The sequence below is a fragment of the Eleutherodactylus coqui genome, chromosome 2, assembly GCF_035609145.1.
Source record: "Eleutherodactylus coqui strain aEleCoq1 chromosome 2, aEleCoq1.hap1, whole genome shotgun sequence".
NCBI classification, from domain to species: domain Eukaryota; kingdom Metazoa; phylum Chordata; class Amphibia; order Anura; family Eleutherodactylidae; genus Eleutherodactylus; species Eleutherodactylus coqui.
This window is the reverse complement of record NC_089838.1, coordinates 211,656,780-211,679,823: the sequence shown is the minus strand read 5'-3', so window position 1 is coordinate 211,679,823 and position 23,044 is coordinate 211,656,780. Positions and strand designations below refer to the sequence as shown.

General features: G+C 46.0%; 1 protein-coding gene across 4 annotated transcripts in view; it reads left to right on the top strand.

The window, feature by feature from the left end:
• Positions 1-7,454, top strand: part of ARID3B (AT-rich interaction domain 3B) — a 59,095-nt gene extending 51,641 nt beyond the window's left edge. For 2 of the 4 annotated variants that reach the window (XM_066592420.1, XM_066592418.1), the window contains 3 exons: positions 549-806; positions 922-1,005; positions 3,241-7,454. In XM_066592420.1, the coding sequence (XP_066448517.1) occupies positions 549-806; positions 922-1,005; positions 3,241-3,395 (497 nt within the window). In that variant the 3' untranslated portion in view covers positions 3,396-7,454. Of the gene's footprint in view, positions 1-548; positions 807-918; positions 1,006-3,240 lie in introns of all 4 variants that reach the window. The other 2 variants (XM_066592419.1, XM_066592417.1) reach the window with 1 other exon arrangement.
• Positions 7,455-23,044: the final 15,590 nt, after the last annotated feature.

The following is a 23,044-nucleotide window of genomic DNA, read 5'->3' as shown; positions in this document are numbered from 1 at the left end:
TTCAGTAATCATACTTTATATAGCCTCTTGTGTTAAGTTTGCAAATACCTTCATTTTTTTTTCCTTTGCTCCTTTTTCTTAATATTTCTCTTCTGTGCTTAGGATTGTATAGTTGAGGTTGCCATTGGATGCAGCCCCCACTGCTGTACTGAAGCGGTTCTCTCAGCTGTGCACTTTGTGCGCAGTAGCCCCGGCCTCCTCTCTATCTTTGTAGAGTTTAATACGACAGCTCAAGCACATGCGCAGTAGCGGCTGAGCCGTCCTATTCTCCCAACTTGGGACAGTTTCAAAGTGGAAGTATAGCAAAGTCTAGGTCCTTTATCAACACTGCGGACAGTCATTGTGAACCTCCTGCAGGCTAACTTAAAAACATTTATTTTGGATAATGTACTCCTCTCTGTTCCTCCATGCTTTTCTTTAGGCACAGTGCATGTAGTGGATGGGCAGGAAGCCGTAGTCTGTAAGACACTGACTTTCTTTTGAATTGTGCTAGTAGCTTGCTGCCACAAGCCAAAAAATAACACACTGGTAACATTTGTCTATTGTAGGTGATAGCCCTGTCAGCGTGTTGCCAAACCGCATATCTGTCGCCTCTGCGGCTTTGAGCGTGCAACAAAATTCTACTGGACTGCGGACCTCTTCAGTGGAACAGCTGAAAGACCGGCTGGAGTCCGGGGAGCCTCCAGAGAAGCGGGCATCTCGAACCTCCATAGAAGAACAGCAGAGACTCATGCAGCAAGCCCTTCAGCACAACCTACTGAGCATGGCACGGCAGATGCCAATGAAGCTAAAGATCAATGGGAAAGGTGGGTGAAAAATTCTATTTCCTGCCGATGCCTAGTTTTGACTACTTTTGTACTTATTCGCCAAATTGACAAGCTTGATAAATGTTGAATCAATGTTCAATCATTTTCCTAGCAGCACAGGATCGGCAGGACACTTCACTCAACCTAGGCACTGGCAGCATCAACATGTCCATTGAAATAAATGGCACAATGTATACAGGTGAGAGACCGCGATTTGTGGCGCAGTATTTCTTAGTTATGTCTTGAAATGTAGCCATATACAATCATAGTCTGTGTATAATTTACAACTCTGGAGTAATTTACATTCAGACGTCATGTTTTGACATCATTGAATTGTTCCCTGTAAAGTGCTTGTAATATCTGCATCTGAGGATAGGTCATCAATGGTAAAAGTCCAGGATAACCCCCCCCCCCCCCCCCCCCCTTAGTGCACTTTGAGTACGGACAAAAGCTTTGGTCTCCTCTTCAGCAGGTTTCTGTTCCTTTTCAGCATTTGTGTTAGACAGAATTGCATAGGTAACTACACTATTTTGCTGGAAAGGAATGTAAATGTGGTCAAAGTGGTCACCGTCTGACTCATGAAAGTCTATAGTTCCATCCCAGCTTTCATCTGAATAACCTTTTCAGTGATTCAGACGGAACCCCCGGACACACAGGCTTGGGTGCACAGTAAAACGCCAGGTCAACCCAGCTTTTAAGAGTTTCCTCTTTCAGTCCATCGGAAGTTATGGAGTTATCGTAACCGCAAGGGGCCAAACAGAGTCCCCAAGGTGTGCGATAATTGCCAGTGTGGGGGCTCCTTCCAAATTTTTATACCCAAGTGACTGTACGGATGCACAATATGGATTTTTAGTTAACATTTTGTGTTTCCTTATTGTATCTGTTGTTCTGCAGTCTGGAGTAATCTGGTTTACATCCATATCTGTCCCTTTTTATCATTTTAGGTTTGGATTTTCTTTCTTTCTTTAAAGATTGAGTGTTTAACTCTTAAAGGGTTTCCTCAGACTAAAAATAATAATGAACAAGGAGTGGTATAAAATTTAAAGCAAAAAGGGGGGGGAAAAACAGTCCCTACCTCCATAATTGACCTGCTGTTCAGAGCAAGAGTCCTGCAAGCCCTCACTACTCGGATCCTGGAAGACGCTGCAGTGGTCATGTGCTGTTTGCTGTACATGTGACCGCTGGCTGAATAAGTGGCTCTATCATTCACATTGCTGTTCATAGCAGTTCCAGCTTTTTAAACACCACACTTCCAAAGCTTAACTTTTTTTTTGTGTGTGTTGACAAAGTTCTCATCCTGAAGGCCCAAAAAAGCTGGCTCATAAGGAGTAAATGACAACAGGTATTCTGATGCGAAGGAGCATCCAAGAGCTTTGTGCTCATGCAGGAAAGTTTAGCCATAAGAAAGTTTTCCTATGTTTACAGGCTGACTGCAGCCTGTAAACAACAACACAGTGGAGGCCCAGAGCTGCCATCGAGAGATGAGCATGGAGAAGTATCGGTTCCTTTGTTTTTACACCATGGGGGACCCGTTTAGAATGGCCTTTTGTAACTCGGACAACCCCTTTCCTAATAAATTTTGTTCTTGAGACGTTCCACCAGTTTTGTAGTCAGTCTTTAGCCTTATTTTATTTTATGAGTGTTTTTGTGTAGGGGTGGTCTCTAAAGTGCTGGCCACTAGGGGTCTCACTTCCTTCTAATTTGATGCCCTGTACCAGTTTGTGAAGACAGTCTCTAGTAACAGACCATGATACAGGTTACAGGAAGTAGGCACGGGGAGTCTTTGCTGCTGCCTCATGCTGCCCCTATAAGCCTATAGATAGGTTGGAGGAGAAGCAGAGGGCTGCTGGAGGCATATATTTATATTCCACAACACTTTTGCTCGATTCAACCCAAACAACCAATCAGGTTGCTGGAATTGTGAGTCAGCCAACCCAAATAACCAATCAGGTTGTGAATCGAGCAGAAGTGTTGTGGAATGTAAAAATATATGCCTGCTGGAGGGAGACTGAACAAGAGATGCACACACGTGGCTACAACTAGTAGTGGGTTTTTTTCTGTCGCACAGCTACTGAAAATCATATACACACTGCGCAGTACTGCTGTATAATGTCCTCCATGAGGCTGTTACTTGTAAGAGTGTTCAATACATTTTCACTGCAGCAGCAATATATGGCTTTAGTCTGTCCCTGCGATAGCAGCTGATGGCCGTAGGCTTCTGAACTCTGACCCATAGCAACTTGCAGACTTCATTGTGAAAGAGGGTTTGTCTTCATAAGACGACCACCTGAGAGCTCCGCGCTTCCTAACTGGTCTTCGTTTGTGGTGGTTCTGTTTTGCCTATATATTGTCCCTCTTTTAATTGAAAAATAAATACCTGAAAACACACTTGTTTGCATACATCTTATAAATCTGTATATATTTTCTGTTGTAGGTGTTCTGTACGCTCAGAAGCCTGTTCCTTTAATTGCTGGTTACACTGGGCAAAGCGGGGGAAGTGGCAGCAGCAATACCTCGCAAGCATCTCAGAGCCCTACTTCTTCCAGGGGTACCCCAGGAGCTGAGCCCTCCACCAGCTGGTCCCTCTGAATAAGGGGGTATAAGCATGATACTACTTGCCGCCTCTGCGAGAAAGCGTTACACAACCGTACCTACCTCAGCTTGCAGGAAGACTTCAACTCCGCTTACCTCACCTTAACAAAAGGTTTCACAACCGATTTTTACCTCATTCTCTGATGGCATTACAAAAAATTCATCAATGTGCAGGAAGAATACTGGGCAGAGATCTAGTGATTTAACCTGCCTTGGAGAGTTGGCTCTATCCTACTGTGTGGCATTTTGGGAACATACATATGCAGTAGACCTGCATCGTTCCCTGTTCCTTCCCCGTGTCTCGTTACAATGAGAAGTAAACGTATACCGGCTGTTCCATCAAGCTCTGGTTGGATCAGCGACAGCAATTCATTTTTTGTGCATTCACCATGTAATTTACAAGGGGACTCTGGGAACGTTCTTCACACCCCTCTTACCTTTATAATTTAGGCACCATCATCTCTGTCCCTCAGTTATTGATGCCCAATTCGAAGAAGTGCTTAAGACAATAGACATGTTATAGGATAGTTGGCTAAGGCGTGTTGGGTTTTAGCATAGTTCAATCTTGTGTTCAAAAGGAAGTTTTAAATTCTCTTCTGTCTTTGAGTGCTCATGTTTTATCTGCTGATGTGATGTGGTGTTGGTTTGATGCTATATAGCTTCAGTTACATCATATTCCTCATGTTACTAGTTCAGAAAAAAAAATTGCATATAAAGTGAACTTGAAGGTCTATGTAGGAGCTTACATTATATGACAATGATTGGTGATATTTAATTTTTTTTTACTTCTCTACTGTGTGCTAAACTAATTACCAATGGCACTAAATCATGAATATGTAGTAAACCAGCCCAGATAGGAGCTTTAGTAGTTGGACTTTCCATTTTGCATATTAAGCCTCCAAAGAGGATGACCTTAATAATATTGACCATCCAATTCTACGTGGTAAATCATGATTTGACCTACCCTGCTTGGCACAAATTGGGCGTGGGGTCTGGGCACGATGAACACCTTTTAAGTAACTAAACAACTGGATCATTATGCCCAAAATGAGAATTTTAAATGACATACTAGTTTAATGTTCTCACACTCAGGAATCCTACTGTATGAGTTTTATTTATAAAGTTTCATTATTATTTAACAGAGTAATGTTAGAATAATGCAGTTCAGATGGATTATGATTTGATATCAAAGTAATCAGTGCGGGAGCTCAAACAATGTAGATAAATATGCTAGAAGATGTGTTTAAAAAAAAAAAAAAGCTTTTTTATGTGAAAGATATATTTGCTAGATTTCCAAAATATGGGCCCTATGTGTATGATCAGCTGGCAGTTTAATTTGAAGTTTAGTATTATGTTGGGTAAGCTGGATCTATACACTGCAAGTACACAATGCCCATGTGGTCCCAGAAAGCACTGTGGGGTGAAGGGGGATTGGACAGCACATTCTCACAGATGCCATCTTTATGACAATCCTATTGCCCGAAAAGGCACGCTGCATCCTCAATCATATTTGTGAACATTTTGTTTCATTTATTGTGTTTTTTTGTTAACTTACTAATGGACGTTTTAAGAAAATGAATAACCAGGGGTGTGGACAGACGATGGTTTGGAGAGCTTGGCCGAACAGATATGCTGAGGAACTGTTTTTCGCTATTACCCATGGTAAGATAGTGTTCGTGTTTTGAAGAGTTGCTCCGGTGAATCTTTCTTTTTTCATTGATGTAACTAGCCCCCCACCCCCAGTATATTTGTTGGCTAGTATTACGTTGTTTCGTTATTCCTTGCCGTCTGAAACTCCCTGGCATCCGTCTCCTCAGGTGGGTCATGTGAATTTCTTTCTGACCACCTGACTTTGTTCTCTCAAGAAGTCTGTTTTTCAGTCAGCATTATTGCTGTGTAATGGACTCTACCACAAAAAACTCTTTAGCAGGGGACACAAACTCCGATCACAGTTACTGCTGATGATTAGAGGCCTCTGTCACACAGTTATAATAAAGGAGATGATAGTCCAGCCTCCTGACTGTATAATTATGGTCTGTAGTTTATTTAGATGAGTATACAGTGGTGTAATCACACTATCCTCCCAGCAAATAGAAGAACGTGACAGCATGAACGATGCAACGTGGAAAACCATCTTCCTTTCTCCATAGGCCAAACAGTAGCAACGTTTCCACCAAACAGTCTTCATCCGGCATACGTACACATTACAATGTCACACATAAATAGTAGTGCAAATTAATAACAGCCATTTGGGCCCAACCCACAAAGTAATGAGCCAATACACTTACATCATTGTGAGAGCCATCTTCATGCCAACATGCACACCCATCGTGGCGCCATCAAGAGCAAATGGCGTCTCAGACTTTTAATTGCGGTTCCTGATGACTATGCATCAATTGTTCCACTGGACTAGTGCTTAGGATAGTGCTGTTGACACCACGTTTATTTCTACTATCCTCCCAGCAGGCAGAGATGGTACAGGATCTAGCTGGTCATGTGATGCTATGCTTGCTACTTCATGGGATTGATGGCACAGAATAGTAAAAAATGTCAAGATGTCCAATAAGTATCGGACAGGAGGCTGCACTGCATGGAAGTGACTGCATACTATGTAGCAGACATCCAGAGTGTGACAGACAATCAGATGGGTGCAGGGATGGAAAAATGAAATGTTTTCACTGGAGTGGCCCTTATAATCTTACAAGTAATGCATGTGGCAGCTCTTGGCAAGTTTGTTTTTGTAGGAGACATGGCTTTCCAAAATGTGCTCATTGCTATGTACCTCCTCTCAGCTTTAGTCTTCTCTTTCCAGATATGTTCTGCCTTTCTCCCTGAAAAGTAACTTGAAAGGATAAACCTTTACCCAAATGGATGGGTGTTGGATTTATCCCAAAGACTACATGAGGGCATCCCAGTCAGTGGGTGTCCTCCCCTCAGTACAGGCACTGTTATCCATGGTTCGTCTACCTCAGGTGTCAGCATACTAGCTGTCCTTTGGCGAACAGAAGAATATTTTCCTGTTGCTTCAGTTAGTTTAGGATGCGATATGTTCGCTACTCGGTAACAGGTACAGAAGTTTCACTTTTCTGCTGCTAACTTTAGGAATGTAAAATAGTGACACACCAGCAGTTGTTGTGTAGTTCTACAAAAAATCCACTCTCTTCGGCTTATGCATATTTTAACTTTTTGGAAATGTTTTATTTTACCTGTGAAGCATAGATTTTGTTTTATTTCCTTCTTATGTATTAGAATACTTGAAGCACCAGGTGCTTGATATATTAATTTCATGAAGTCCATTCAGAAGAGCGTTCCATTCGGTCTCCTCTGATAAGTACCTGATTAGGTTTGAAGCCTACAGGACAAGTATTACAGATAACGCTACCCATCGTCCTGTCTCAGCACAGGGCAGTGTAGGATGGGGCCATCTGATTGATAGCGTTAATTCGTATCACATATATGAAGCGTTTTGAGCAACTGGTGCTTTTTTTTTTTTATGTATAACTAAACATACCTCATATACCAGATAACCTCTCGGTCATGGAGATGAGACACTGAATTAACAGAAGAGCTGCAGTGAGGCCTATTGAGAATCCTTAAAAAGGAGAATTGATGTAGATTGTCTTGAGCCATGGACGCAATCCTCATTCTGTAGGCCTGACTTGCAACCCTAAATCATTACCTCAGTACAAAGTTTATTCTATTTTTAAATTGTTTTAATATCTCAGCCTTTTAAATGCCGGAGGTTGGGAGCCGTCACTCTGGTTTTAAAAAGGATTACTAATTTTTTTTAATATTTGTGTGGTCTTGTGTATTTTTTTTTTTTTTTTTTTCTCGTGTGTATATTTTTTATTGTTGAACCAAAGAACCTCGGGGAAAGGGGGTATGTGTTTAATCACTGTTTGCAGCCTTAGAAGTAAAGTCTGAATTCCAGGCATGCACTGGGCGTCAGAGGGAGGGTGGGAATAAAGGAAGGGAAAATATGCCGCTGGTACAAAGATAACATTTGTTCAGGAAATTTTTAATGATTTTTTTTTTTTTTTTTTTGCAGTAAAGTCACTATTAAACAAAATAAACCAAAAAAAGCTCAGTGTCTGTGTTTTCATTTGTTTGCTACATATTAGAATTTTAATGTACTTATGCTAGCACTATGATTTCAGTAAATACCACTGGACTAGAGTGGAGATCCTTACAGATTTCCTCTATAGACTACGAAGAGCTGTAAGGTCTCCCTCACACAGGCGTTTGCAGAAGTGCAGTGTTTTTCAACGCTGTGTTTACTGCGGATTCAGCCCGCTTTCAGCAGCGCTGGATGCTAAAAAGAAAAAAAAAATCAATACTCTCCTTGCAGGTGGTATTGCGGTCCCCTCCCCAATGGCTGTGATTGGTGCATCCAGCGCTGGCTAAGCGGGCTGTCACTCAGCCAATTAGAGCAATCTCTTGCTGGGAGGCGGGGAATTCAATGCTTTGCCTGCTTGACGAGTGCCCAAAGCTCCAGATACAGCAGTGGGGACCCTAACCGCACCTGCAAGGTGAGAATTGTTTTTTTGTTTTTTTTTTGTTTGTTTTTTTTCTTCTCTCAAGTAGTATTGCTAGGACGTTTAACACTGCCAAAAACGCGGTACCAAGTTGTACCGCATTTTCGGCAGTGCTGAAACCGCTGTCCATTCATTTCAATGGGCGACGCAGGGCCAAAAACAGGCAAAAATAGGACCTGCATCGCTGTCAAAGCGCAGTGTTGGAAGCGCTGCACTTTAACGCTTGTGTGAACAGCCCCATTGAAATAAATGGGAGCGTTGTACAGCGTTTAGCGCTGTGTTAAAAAAGCGTCGCTAAACGCTGTACCAAAACGCCTGTGTGAGGGAGGCCTAAGGCTGTATACCTTTTTAAAGTGGTTATCTAGGGTTAGAAAAACATGGCTGCTTTCTTCTAAAAAGAGCACCACATCTGTCCATGAGTTGTCTGGTATTTCAACTCGACTCCATTAAAGTGAATGAGGCAGAGCTGCAATATAACCTACAACCTGTGGGTAGGTGAAGTGCTGTTTTTATAAGAAATCCGCTCTGTGTCTAATGCTGGACAATCCCATTAAGTCATTTTGAATGCAAAGATCGAAGAAGGGCACCATTCAGGTTTCTCATTAGCCAAAGCATTGATTGCCTACAAAATCCCTCCTAATGCACCCTCCTACCCATACACATTTGATGTTGATGGAAAGAAACAGATGATGGATTGTAGTTTAACAGATTCAATGTTCCACCTGTAAAAAAAAAAAAGCTGTGCCAGAATGGTCTGGGGTGGATTATCACATTCTAAGGGCTCTTGCACATGAGCAGTGATTATAGTCTGCACTGTAAAGTGCGACATAGCTGCTGCAGAATTCTGCTATGAACATGCAGGTCTGCCTACAGATTTCGATGTGGAATTGATGGCAGAATTATGTCATTTTCAATTCTGCATCAAAATCCACACGACTGCAGATTTTGATACAGAATTTACAACATCTTGTGCATATTACAGGCTAATTCCACCTCTATGAAAGCTTCCTAACATGTACACTTCAAATGTGCTTATATATAGGGCAGACCACGAAATGGAGTAGAAGGGCACCAGCTGTACTATCATTCTCGCATCCCTGCGTCTTTGGATTTTGAATTGCTTCAGTCAAGGCACTTAACAAGACTGTTCATTCTAAGATTTTGGGAAATGGATTGTAACCAATATATAACAGTAATTGCCATTCTGGAAGTAAATACGATTATTTAAGTGGGGGTTTCTTGACCTTTTTTTTTTTTTTTTAATTGACGCAGATGGCAAATATAGATAGAGATACTAAGATCTTAAAGTGCATTTTCTTTCTTTAGTTATCTGCCTCCTACATAATTTTAACAAAAAGGCGGAAACCCCCCTTTTCCAGCTAAATTTGCTCTTCTGGAGCTGAGGAAAGCCATGTTACAGTTTGTGTGATTCTTGTAATAGGTGAAACAAAGGGGTTGTCTCGTGAAAAATATTTTGTCGTTAATTATCTGCCCACTATAAGCATTTTTTGCATCTGCAATTATTAAAAATAGATATATTCCAGGACTGTTAAACTAGCACCACCTGCTGTACCTATTCTCTGTCCAGGTCAGTAATTGCTCTAAGGTCGCAGATGCTCAGCCTTGCTTTTCTCTCTGTTCCACTGGATATGTGAAGGGATCCTTGGTGTGGTAAGTAGCTGCTTCTGAAGTTGCAGCATCTTCTCTGCTTATCAAAGGAGATTAGTAATTATTAGAAAATAATAGTACCAGTGTTTCTGGTGGTGCAATGCGTCACACAGCTCTGCTACATACTCCATCTATTATGATCACACACACAGCTCTACTTCTTGATTCCCACACAAGACCAACACAGCTTGGCTCCTCCCACAGCAGTGACATCACCACAGGTCCTTTCGCCCACTGGATCTCTGTGGTGGCAGTAGGTCGGTGTCTTCTGTCAGGACTGCTGAGTAGTCTGAGATAACAGCTTAGTTGTATTCTCATTGTGTTATTTTTAACCTCCCCTTCCAAGAGTCCTAACTGTGTTGTTCTATCGGTCAGGCTCTGTTTCATATATGTTGTAGGATCTTCAATGACTTCACCAGGGGGCGGAGTGATGTCACTAGGGGCAGAGCATGAGAAGCACTCACATACTCACTGTCAAGTGGTCGTTAGTAGTTTTTGATACTGAGCAATTGCAGTGATGCTGTCTCGCTCTCATCACTTGCTCAGCATTTCCTCTGACAAGCAAAGAATTCGCTGGAGCTTCACAATCACAAAAAAATTGCCTAATGATAATGGCAACGATAGAAGAAAGTAGTTCAAATGACCAAGTGTTTCAGGTAAATAAAGTTTGAAGGGATATCCACAGGGTATGTTGTGAAAGTGATAGATGCAGGGACCCACCTCCCCAGTCTGGCTGAATGCGGTGATTAGGACTTCTGGAAACTGCCAAGTGTGCTTCACTACAGAGGTTATGAAATAAGTATAGTTCAACAAGCTATGCTGTTTCTGTAACTTGGGAACTATGGAAACATGACTTCCTGTCCTACACTGATTCAGTAACTCTCATTGACTTCTAGGGGAATTAGGCAAACAGTGTAGCAAAGCACCCTCCACTGTCTCTGTAATTCTTGGCCACTGCATTCAGCCAGGCCAGTGGTGGTGGGGAACCTAGAGGTGGGATCTGCAGCTTTCAGACTTTAATATCCTATCCTCTAGATATACCATGAAAGTCTCCAGATGGGAATACCCCTCTAAAGAGTACAAAGGGTGCTGTCACGTCTGTAGGTTTTGTTCAGGTATTTTAATGTAATTTTTGAAGCCAAAACCAAGAATTGATTAAAAATGAGATCTGTCCTTTTAGACTTTTTTTCATTTTATATTTTACTTCTGGTTTTGGCTTCATGAGCACTTGTTACAGCACCCTCATTATCTTTGTATAAATCAGTTGTACATCTGACAATGTAGCATGTTCCTCATCCTCCAGTGGCCTGTGGATTCCTCTTTTGTTTTCATATCGTTCACATGTTTCCGAGACCTATGTAAAACTGACGTGGAAAAGGACTTGGGATTTTAGTTAACTGTAAGCTTAACATAAGCACCCGGTGTCAGGCAGCTGCTGCCAAGGCAAATAGGATCATGGGGTGCATCAAAACAGGTATTAAGGCACGAATAGGAAAACATTCTTATTCCTATTTACTAGTCAGACCACACATAGAATAGTGTGAATAGTTTTGGTCACCAGTACTCGAGGACATATCAGAGCTTGAGCGGGTTCAAAGGTGGGTGACTAAAGTAATAAATGGAATGGGCAGACTGGGATCTCTTCCATGATCTATTTATACCAAGGCCTGTGACAAGGGGGCATCCTCTACGTCGACAGGGGGTTATTAACTGTTGAAGCACTTAGACTATTGAACACTCTGGCGACATGGTGATGGCAAACTCGATAGAGAAGTTCAAGAGGGGCATGGACATCTTTCTTTAACGCTACAATATTGCATGTTATCGTCACTTTAACAGGGTTGTTGAGCCAGGAATTATTCCAGTTGCCAGATTGGAGTCGGGAAGGATTTTTACTCTAAAATGGGGAAGTTTGCCTGTGTTAACCACTCCCACTGCCTCACTCCTACTTCCATTACTTAGTTCTAGGTAACTGTCTACACTATCTTTGTCCTATATCTTTCTGGTTGCTCTCCCACCCAGTCATAGTTTAAGCACTCCTCCAACCTTCTAGCCATCTTCTCCCCAGCAAAGCTGCACACTCCTCCCCATTGAGTTGCAGCCAATCCGTATAGTAGAACCTGTAGTCAACCGCAAAATCGGCCCGGTTCTCCCAGAACTCGAAACACTCCTACCCTCATCTCTGTCTGCCTTTCTGGTGTGGCATGTGGTACACGTAGGGTTTCAGAAAATACTACTTTTGCAGGTCCTTGCCTTAAGCTTACATCCTAGTTCCCTGAAATTATTTTTAAGAACCTTCCACCTACCTCTACCTTTGTCATTGTCGCCAATGTACACCATGACCGGTGGATCCTCTCCAGCCCCTCCCAGTAATCTGTCAACCTGATCCACAATGTGTCGAACTCAAGCATCAGGAAGGCAAAACACTGTTCGACGATCCCGGTCTTCGTGGCATAGGGCCCTGTCTGTTCCCCTAATAATTGAGTCTCCCACTACCAGAATCTGTCTAGCCTTTTTCTTCTCACTGGAGCAGACCTCCCTAGGGCAGTCAGCAGTCGTGCTGCAGCAGTGCTAACCCTGTAATGGCACCCCCTCATCTGCTCATTTAGATCTAGAATCTGGGCTTCCAAATGCGCAACATGCTCACATTTCAAACAGCAGTATGCACCCTCGACTGCATACATGGCGCAAGATATACAGTAGATTGCATTGTCAATCATGAAGCACATTCTAAATTGGAACTGGTAGATTAGATAAAAAGTAGTATATGCAAAAATTGAAATAAATAAGCAGTAATTAAATAAGTTACTCTTCCAAAGTCACTAATCCCAAATCACACACTTAAGACACTGTACACTTACAATACAGCTCGCACACTCAAAATAGGTTTGATTTTTCAATTGCACTTATCTGTTATACTTCTGCTCCTCCTCTGGGTACAGCAGCCTGTTAACACAGTGTCACAGGAGATCTGAGATGCTGCGAGAGAGCCAGGAGAGGTGAGTGAAGGATCTTTTATTATTTTTTACATATAGAGAGCAAGATTTAAAAGGAAAATTACAACTTAGACAAGGCTTTTAACAATTATAAAGTGAATGTACTGCCTATATTTAATTACTAATAACTAAAATTATATACTGATATCTTTTTATAGTCTGTCTAGATTTTGATTTGTAGAACAAGATTATGAGGCTGCTTTTTTGCCTGAGCTGTTAACAGCATATAGAGGTTTGATTTACAGCCGCGGGTTTTGGGGCGGCTTGGCCGTATGCTTTTCCGCTCCGGCCGGTGCTCCCATAGATTGTCCGTCCTGTGTGGACAGGATTTTTGACAAATCTCATTCACATGGCCGGCCAATGCAGGAATTAGCGGCCGCAGGCGGATATGCCGCAGTGAAATCCCAGACCGAATTTCCGCGGCAAACCCACCCTGTGTGAACCCAGCCCTAAAGGGCTTTTGTCAGCATCTTTGAGTAGTATAAACTAGATTATGGTGCTCAAAGGTGAGGGAAGCGGGACTCGGGAGGTATATTTTATACTCAACCACACACTCTTCCTGCGCTACGTTCATCCCAGATAAAGCTGAATGGAGAAGCACACACAAAGAGCTATCTGAAAAGAGTCATTCTGTCTGCACACACCAAGTTTGGTGAATGAGTATAAAACCCATTCCCTGAGCGTTCAGCACCATTATGTAGCTTATGCTGTTCAAATCAGAATGATAATGGAATTTTGCTTATGAGAATCGAATAATGTACAGCATCTAGTCACTGGGGAAATTTACTATGTAATTGTGCTAGAAATAGCATAAAATTAGAATTTGTTTTCACCACACTAGCCAAATGTTAAAAAAATGGCTGTGGCTTAGTGTGGAATGGCCTAAACTTTTAGACATACAGTGGTACCTCAGGTTACAAGTGCCTCAGCTTGCGTTTTTTGACTTGCGAGCAGGCTCTCTCCTGAACTTTTGCTCTGATTTACGAGCAAAAATTCGGGGTACGAGCCTGCTTGCTAGTCAAAAAAACTTGCAAGCTGAGTCTCAGAGGGGATCTATACTTACCTGTAGCCAGCGTTTCGTAATCACTATGGTGTGCGTCACTGTTGCAGGCTATCGCTCCCTCCACGCGGACACAGAGGATTCAAGCCCCGCCTCCAGCAAGCTAGTGGTCTGGTTGATTAACTCAGCGCCGCGTCAGCCAGTGAAAGCTGGCGCTGGGTTAACCAATCACAGCCATTCAATGACATCATTAAATGGCTGTGACTGGTTAACCCAGCGCTGGCTTTCATTGGCAGAAACAGTGCTGAGTTAACCAATCCATAGCATTATCTTGCTGGAGGCGGGGCATTCAAGACCCGCATCCAGAAAGCAATGCTCTTGTCTGCGTGGAGGAGGAAGCGACATCATGCAGCAGCGCCACAGATCATCGGGGACCGCTGGCGGTAGGTATGCATTGATTTTTTTTTCATCTTTTTTTTTACTTGTTAGTTTCCCCATTGAAATGCATTGGAACGCATGGGGAAAAGTGCTTTGACATACGAGTTTTTTGGCTTAAGAGCTCCATCTCGGAACGGATTAAACTTGTGTGTCAAGGCACCACTGTATATATTTATTAATACTAAAGCCAGAAAATGGTGCAAAGAGGGGCGTGGCCTGCGACCAAGATGGCCGGTCGCACTTAGGTGTAGCTCCCCAGGGGATTTTTATTATCCTGTAACGATCCTGGCCTAAAGTACTCCACTTACCTCCCTGAGGCACCGACGGGACCTACTTACCCTGCTGCAGCAACGGAACAAGAAACAGCGGCGCTTCTGGGTTCCCGCTGGACGGCGGGAGACTCGGGACGGAGCGCGAGGCGACCACCTGCCAGCGCCCTGCTGGCACTCTCGGCCGCGACCCGGCGGCGCCGCGCGACAGAACCTCCGGGCGTATTTAGCCCCGACACACCAGAGGGACCGGCTCCCGGCACCTGAAGCCAGCGGTGCAGCGGCTCGGGACCATCGGCGGCGCAAGCGGCCGCGCTGCATCATATCGCTCGGCCCCCCCCCCCGCGAGCGGTGCAGACACACGTGCCCCCGGAGGGGCCATCTCCCGGTCGCCGCCAAGACACTTCAGCGGAGGCGCCCGAGACCTACTGGCCTGCTGCTGAGATTCTCCTGCAGCTGAGATTCTCCTGCAGCGTCCCGCTAACGGAGCCCCGGACGAACCCGCTCCCTGCAGGCCCTGAGCGCGTCACGGGCTGGCCTTCTTCTCCTGCCGGACGGGACCCTTTAGAGCGGCGGCACGCCGACCGGAGCTGCAGCGCTGCTGCATTATACCGACCTGCCCGCCGACATATAAGATCCGTGGCGGAGCTCATCCACCGCTGGGCCCCTGCTCTGAGGGACCACGAACTGTGAGTAAAGTCAGGGGGCGGTCACTGCCCGGGAGATTGACATCCCATAAGCTGCGCCCGAGGAGGGGGTCGCCCAATACTGGGAGCACCCCCAGATAAGGCCCTTAGCAGGACACTCCATAAAGGAAAATAGAGACAGCACCGCAACCCCTCACAAACCCGTGCACCCGGGATAACCTCCGACAAGCGGCGCATGTGAAGGCAGCCGAAACAACAAGCCCATTAAATCATCTATCTGTTTGGGACCCAAGGGCTATTCACCAGGAGCCACTACAGGACCCACATTAAATCCCTGAGGCCTAGTCCTCACGCCTTCTCCAATTACCATCTCCTGTTAGACCGACTGGTCTGCAGTCCAGGCCCCTACACAACGTTCAAGGGCCTACATTCCTAACGGCCGGCTGTGTCCAGCTAACACCGCTGAGCGCTTCAAGACACCCAGCTCCACTAACAACACGAGCAAGGCCTTTCTTCAGCTTTATACATTCTCTCTCAATAACATCGCGGAGATATACTCCGACAGCTCCAATCATCCTCCCCGCTTAATATTTGTTCAACATGAGTACCCGAGCCAAGGGTGGCACTGCGGCCGAAAAACTTAAAGAATTCTCTAGGACAGAGACACCTGAACACACACCACGGCCTGCACGTACCACCCAGGCGAGAGAGAGCGAGACAGACCCGGGGCAACCCCCGGAACCCACTATGCGGCAACTTCTTGAAGCCATTAATATCTGCAAATCCTCCCTCACGGGCAAAATAGACGAAATCAAAGCAGATGTCTCCCTGCTAAGACAGGACTTACAAAACATGCGAGGCAGAATGAGTGAGATGGAAGACCGCGTTTCCAGCATTGAAGACTCCCTGAAACCACTCCCGGCAGCAATACACAAAGTTACCAAAACAATCAGAATTTTGCCAGTCCAAGATGGATGACTTGGAAAATCGCCTCCGCCGTAACAACCTACGGATAATCGGCTTGCCGGAGCAAGCAGAAGGCTCCCATCCGGAGTCTTTCACGGAGAACTGGCTAAAGTCTATACTGGGGAACGACATTTTCCAGAGCGTCATCCCGACGGCCCCATTACATATGGAGGTTGCCCTCTGACCCAGGTAGGGACAGGAAGAGTTTAAAAGCACCTCCCTTTCCACCCATGCTTCAGTGTCTTCCTGTCCCTACGGTGGGACAGAGGAGCAGCTCCAGAGCTGCAGGAGATAGGAAGCTGCGGAGGCAAGAAGACTTACCGCAAAGAAATACTTACCGCACGCTGTGCGGCCCCCCTGGAGGGGTAGAGGTCGGGGCCGCACACTCAAGAGTCCCTGCATCCCCGACCTGCGCTGCCGACGGAGCCGTCAGTCGCCCAGTAGCGCTGGTCTCCCTCGCGCGGATCGCATGTTCGGGCCGCCGCTGCTGTGATGGGATAGTTCCTCCTGGCAGGGGAACGGCAGCGGCGGCCTCCCTGGACCTCGGGCGCATAGCGGTGACGTCATCCGGCGTGGTGACGTCACGCGCACAACGTAGGGGGCGTGGCTACCGGCGAAAACCCGGAAATGGCGCCAAATTTGAAAATCCTCCCCATAAAAGCAGGCTAAACTCCATGGAGGTTCCTGCTGACTGCCAGACAAGTGTATGTGAGTATGTCTACCCGCGACAGCTCAGCACGTGAGGGAGAGATTGACACCCTACCAACTGTAAGTAGGCTATACGCCAAAACATGCGCAAATGGTCACTTGTACAGCGGATGCATATATGTTCCCTTTCTTGTCTCCCCTCTCCCCCACTTTCATGGGTAGATGGATAAGGAGGGTCCAAAGAAAATGGACCCGAGGAAAAAATCGAAAAAATGCGTCCTCTGCAACAAAAGGCTCGAGGAGAGCTATAAAAAACCCCTATGCGAGGAGTGAGTGTATTACCGCAAGTAATGCTCCTGAATCCAACGCTTGCACTGCTATAACAGTGAATTGCTCTGCCTTCACAGATGCACGGGGAAAATTCTCGCAGAGGAGAAAGCAGCATTCAAATCCGATATCCGCTGCATGATAAGGGAAGAGCTGCAGGCTTCCATGGCGTCCCTTCCCCAGGCCCAGCCAGGTCCGTCACGGGTCCCTAAAAGACCTAGACAGACCGAGTCGGCGAGTTCGATCTCCGGTGAATCGCTGGAGCTCCTGTCCGAAGGGGAATTAGAGGACCCACCAGTTCCCATAGAAGACGAGAAGAAATATTACTTCTCATCAAGCGACATTGCGCACCTCATCAAGGCGGTGAGGGAAACAATGCAAATTGAGGAAGATAACCCGCCGAGAACAATCCAGGATGAGATGTTTGGCGGCCTCCGATCTAGAAGAAAGATCATGTTCCCAGTCAACCAGACGCTGCAGCAAGTGATCACAGATGAATGGCAGGAACCGGAAAAAAGGATCACTGTTCCAAAAGAGATCCGAAACCGGCTCGCATTCGCTACCGAGGACGTCCGCCTGTACAGGGAAACCCCCAAGGTGGACATCCAGATCGCAAAAGTGGCCAAGAAGACCCTCTTGCCCTTCGAGGACACCTCCCAGCTATCCGATCCGATGGATAAAAAAATCGACGGATTAATGAAGAAAGCCTGGGAGGCAACATCCCTCACCATCGAGGCTAACATAGCCTCAACCTCAGTGGCTAGATCCATGGCGCTCTGGCTAAACAGGCTAGAAGCCTCCATAAAGGATCGGGCCCCCAGAGAGGAGTTGGCCAGCTGTCTCCCCCTCTTAAAAATGGCTACCGCCTTCCTGGCTGACGCATCAGCGGAAACGGTAAGATACGGGGCAAAAACCGGAGTCCTCAGCAACTCAGCGAGAAGGGCACTATGGCTGAAGACTTGGGCCGCAGACATTACATCCAAAAATAAGCTCTGCGCCATCCCCTTCCAAGGGGAATATATGTTTGGGCCCGTCCTGGACAAAATCCTGGAAAAAGTCGGCGACAGGAGTAAAACCCTGCCTGACAGACAACCTTTCAGGAAACCATCCTTCCCGAAGAGGATGCGCCAGCCTCCTCCCGAAGTTAAAGGGAAAGGGAAGACTGGAAGATGGTCGTACCCCAAGGGAGGTCGGGGTAAGGAAGTCCAACCCTCCCCTGAACAAACAGGGGGTAGATTAGCGGGCTATCTAAGCCAGTGGCAAGGGGTAACGTCTAACCCCTGGGTACTCCGAATAATCGAAGCAGGGTACCAAATTGAATTCCACTCGCTACCCCCTAGGAGATTCCTTATAACCTCCCCGGGGTCCCTACAGGAACAAGGGAACCTCATAAAAGGCGTTCAGGAACTTAAGGACCTAGGGGTCATTACACAAGTCCCCGATTACGAAAGGGGTGAGGGATTCTATTCCCCCCTATTTCTAATAAAAAAACCGAATGGTTCCATTAGGACTATATTTAATCTTAAAGCCCTAAATCAATTTATCTCGTACAAAAAATTCAAGATGGAAACAGTAAGATCCATCGTCCCACTAATAGATCGAGATAGTGTAATGTGCACCATAGATCTTAAAGATGCATATTACCATGTCCCAATAACGGCAGCCCATCACAAGTACCTGAGGTTTGCTCTGCGGGAGGGAGACAAGATCCAACATTACCAATTCACGGCCCTTCCATTCGGAATCTCCACCGCCCCTCGGGTATTCACGAAAATCGTTATAGAGATGGTAGCCTACTTCAGGCGGAATCAGATCCGCATATTTCCGTATCTGGATGACTTTTTGTTGGTGTCAAGGACGGAGAAGACCATGCGTATAGACCTATCCATGGTCTTATCCACCCTAAACAGTTTAGGGTGGATAGTTAACAAGCAGAAGTCCGACTTGAACCCTGGTACACAAAAGGTGTACCTGGGAGTATTACTAGACTCCCACATCCAGGAATCCCGGCTTCCATCATCTAGGAAGGAAGACCTCACCCAAAGAGTAAAATCCTTCTGTCAGGCTACGGCGGTTTCCATTAGAGAAACAATGAAGGTGCTGGGCATCCTGACGGCTTGCATTCAGATAGTCCCATGGGCACAGGCCCATACCCGGCAATTACAAGGATTTATCCTTGCCAACTGGGACAAACGGCAGACATCCCTGGATAAGAAGGTGAGCCTGTCCGTCCGAGTCAAAGAGTCCCTACGCTGGTGGACCTCACAGAGGAACCTAAGCAAAGGTACCTCTTGGTCACAAGAATCTACCGTACCCATCACAACAGATGCCAGCAAAACGGGATGGGGAGCCCAAGTAGCCGACCAAAATCTACAGGGGATTTGGGACCCCCAAGTAGCTAAACGCTCATCCAATTTCAGAGAACTAAGGGCAATCTGGGAAGCCCTTCAGGCGGCAGAACCCCTTATAAAAGGAAGGCATGTCAAAATCCTAACCGATAATATGACAGCTCTGTCATTTGTTCGTCACCAGGGGGGAACGCGACACCCGCACCTGCAACGACTGGCAACAGAGATACTCCGCTGGGCGGAATCCAACGTGCTGTCCCTCTCAGCGATCCACTTAAAAGGGTCCACAAACGTCGCTGCCGACTTCCTGAGCAGACAGAGCATCCATCCAGGAGAATGGGGACTGAATCAGCGAGTCTTCGACCAACTAATCTGCCAGTGGGGAGAACCGCAGATAGACCTGTTCGCCACGAAGAGAAATTCAAAGTGCCAGGACTTTTACTCGCTGAACCCCAGAGACAATCCACGCGGGGTAGACGCCCTGTCCCAAAGCTGGGACATGGACCTAGCCTACGCCTTTCCTCCCTTCCCACTGATCCCCCGCACCCTCAGGAAAATCCAAACCAGCCGGGCGTCAGTCATACTAGTTGCCCCTATGTGGGACAAAAGGCCCTGGTATCCCCTGCTAAAAGCCTTGGCGATCCAGGGTCCATTCCTACTACCAGCCGTAGAAGATCTTCTCCTCCAGGGCCCACTAACATACCCAGGGGTCGAGAAATTGAAGCTAGCAGCATGGATGCTGAAAGCATGATACTGCGTGGGAAGGGACTCTCCCATAATGTAATTACTACCCTAACAAAAAGCCGTAAACCTATCACGATAGCCATCTACGATAGGATATGGAAAAAATTCACAGAGTTCTGTAAAATAGAGCCAGGGAAAATCCCAGGAATTGACATTCCCGTAATCCTGGAATTTTTGCAGGCAGGCCTAGAAAAAGGCCTTAGTCCTAGAACCCTTAAAGTCCATACAGCAGCACTAGGGTCCTATCTAGATTTTCCCTTGGCAGAACACCGCTGGGTGCGTAGGTTTCTCAAAGGGGCAGAACGGCTTCGACCCTTTGTTAGAGAAACCTTTCCTACCTGGGACCTAAATATAGTCTTAACTAGCTTTTGCCAATCCCCCTTCGAACCCCTCTCACAACTCTCCTTGAGGCTGCTCACACTAAAAGTTACCCTTTTAGTTGCCATAACATCGGCTCGGAGAATAGGGGAATTGCAAGCATTACAATGTATTGAACCATACATGGTAATACAAGACGACAGGATTACCTTCAAACTAGACCCAGCCTTCCTTCCGAAGGTAGTGTCAAAATTTCATAGGGAGCAGACGATCACTCTGCCCTCCTTCTGTCAAAATCCCCGTAACGAGAAAGAGAGAGAATTTCATAACCTAGACGTTAGGAGAGCTGTTCTAGCGTACCTAGAGGCCACCCGCTCTTTCCGTAAAAATAATAACCTCTTCATTCAATTTCAGGGGCCGGCAAAAGGAAAGACGGCAACTAAGAGCACCATCGCGAGGTGGATCAAGACCGCCATCCAAGAGGCATATAAAGCCAGGGGTCTCGACCCTCCGGGAAAAATTAGAGCTCACTCCACTCGCTCTCTTTCCTCCTCTTGGGCAGAAAAAGGCCAGGCGTCTGCCGAGCAGATCTGCAAGGCGGCGACCTGGTCGAGTATACATACATTTACCCGACATTACAGGGTTAACGTCCAGTCGGACAAAGACCTGAGTTACGGACGTAAAGTCCTTCAGGCAGTAGTCCCACCCTAGGGCCACGTATAATTTGGTATACTCCATATGTAATGGGGCCGTCGGGATGACGCTCTGGAAGGACACGGATTACTTACCGGTAGTCCCTTTTCCAGGAGTCATCACGACGGCCCATAGTTCCCTCCCCTTTAAGAATAATTTATGTTCTTCAAATGTAAATATGACCGAATAAAGGTAAAATTTGGTTTAGTAAACATTGTCCACCGTAATGATTTATAAGTCACTGAAGCATGGGTGGAAAGGGAGGTGCTTTTAAACTCTTCCTGTCCCTACCTGGGTCAGAGGGCAACCTCCATATGTAATGGGGCCGTCGTGATGACTCCTGGAAAAGGGACTACCGGTAAGTAATCCGTGTCCTTCTCAGCCTCCTTCACCGTAGAGAGAGCCCATCGTGTCCCGACTAGACCACCCCCGGGTGCCCCCCCGCGCCCCTTTCTGGCAAGAATTCTAAATTGCAGAGACCGTGACACCGCACTGCGTCAAGCCAGAATTAAAGGCCCACTTAAATACAACAATTCGCTAATCTCCATTTTTCCTGATTTTTCCGCGGATTTACAGAAGCAGAGAGCCACCTTCATAGAGGTCAAGAAAAAATTCAAGGACAGGAATATCCCTTACTCCATGGCCTACCCAGCCCGCCTGCGCATTGTAGCGGACGGGAAAGCCCTCTTCATGCAATCACCAGCCGAAGCCATGGAATGGCTCCAGATGCATCCTACACCATCCGCGGACGCTGGATCCTGAACACGCCGTAGCTATATCCTAAATTTTATTTGTAATGTTACTCTGTAATTCCCCTGGCCTACTGGGAACAATGGGCAATTAATATTCAATAAGCCCCTCATTGGGACCTTAAGACACAAAACCTACTAGTTTCAGTCGAGGCCACTACTTCCCTTAAGGCCACAGGAATTTCCCCTATTGGCAACAACCGTTACTCTCTTGATAGAGCGTAACTTTAAGATTTCCTCTTGACATTTCCGTTATAATTGTTAAACGGAATGTCACATGTTGACTGTTTATGTGATTATAGTTCAGTTCTTGTTAAATCCCCGGAGAGTCCGTGCCGGTGCTACTATCCCATTAATACACGCAAATTGCCGCCGCTCTTAAACGCCCTACCCGTGAACTACCGGGTCTTTTTACCACTTAAATGGCGTTAACATGTTTTAGTTGGAATGTGAGAGGTTTGGGTACCACCGCCAAGCGCAAGGCTGTGTTTTCATGCATTAAACAATTTAATCCTCACATTGTATGTTTACAGGAAACTCACCTCACCTCAGAAAAGGCCGAACTACTCAAAAAACCGTGGGTCCAATGGGTAAGCCACTCCTATCACACCTCCTCCTCCAGGGGAGTCTCACTCCTTATTCACAAAGCAGTAAGATGGAACCCAATTAGCACCCGTAGAGACCCTGAAGGGAGATTCACTTTTACATATGCTGAAATAGACTCTAAACCCTATACCATTCTATGTATATACAACCCACCCCATAACAACCAATATCCCGTACAAGCGGCCATCGCGTTTGCCCACCAATACCCCCTAGCAAGCGTCATCTGTATGGGGGACTTTAACCAAGTAATGGATCTAAATATAGATAGGTTCCATACACCATCCACAGCCCCTACCACTGCTAAATCCTCTCTGCAACAGCTTACTGACAGCGTGGGATGGGTGGATTTCTGGCGCATCAGTCACCCCACTACCCAGGAATACACCTGCCATTCCCAGGGACATAACACCCTGTCCAGAATCGACTACATATTCGGCTCCCCATCTCTAGCAATCTATCTCTCCAATATAACACACTGCCCACGGGGCGTCTCGGACCATTGCCCGATTCTATTAACCTTAAAATTCCCCCAAAATAAAATCATCCCCAACTGGAAAATACATCCATTCTGGCTTAAACTTATTGATACCGACGACCAAACACCCGCCCACATATCAACCTTTCTAGACGTCCACAACAACAACACCCACTATGCCCTGAAATGGGATACCCTCAAGGCTTACCTCAGAGGCTG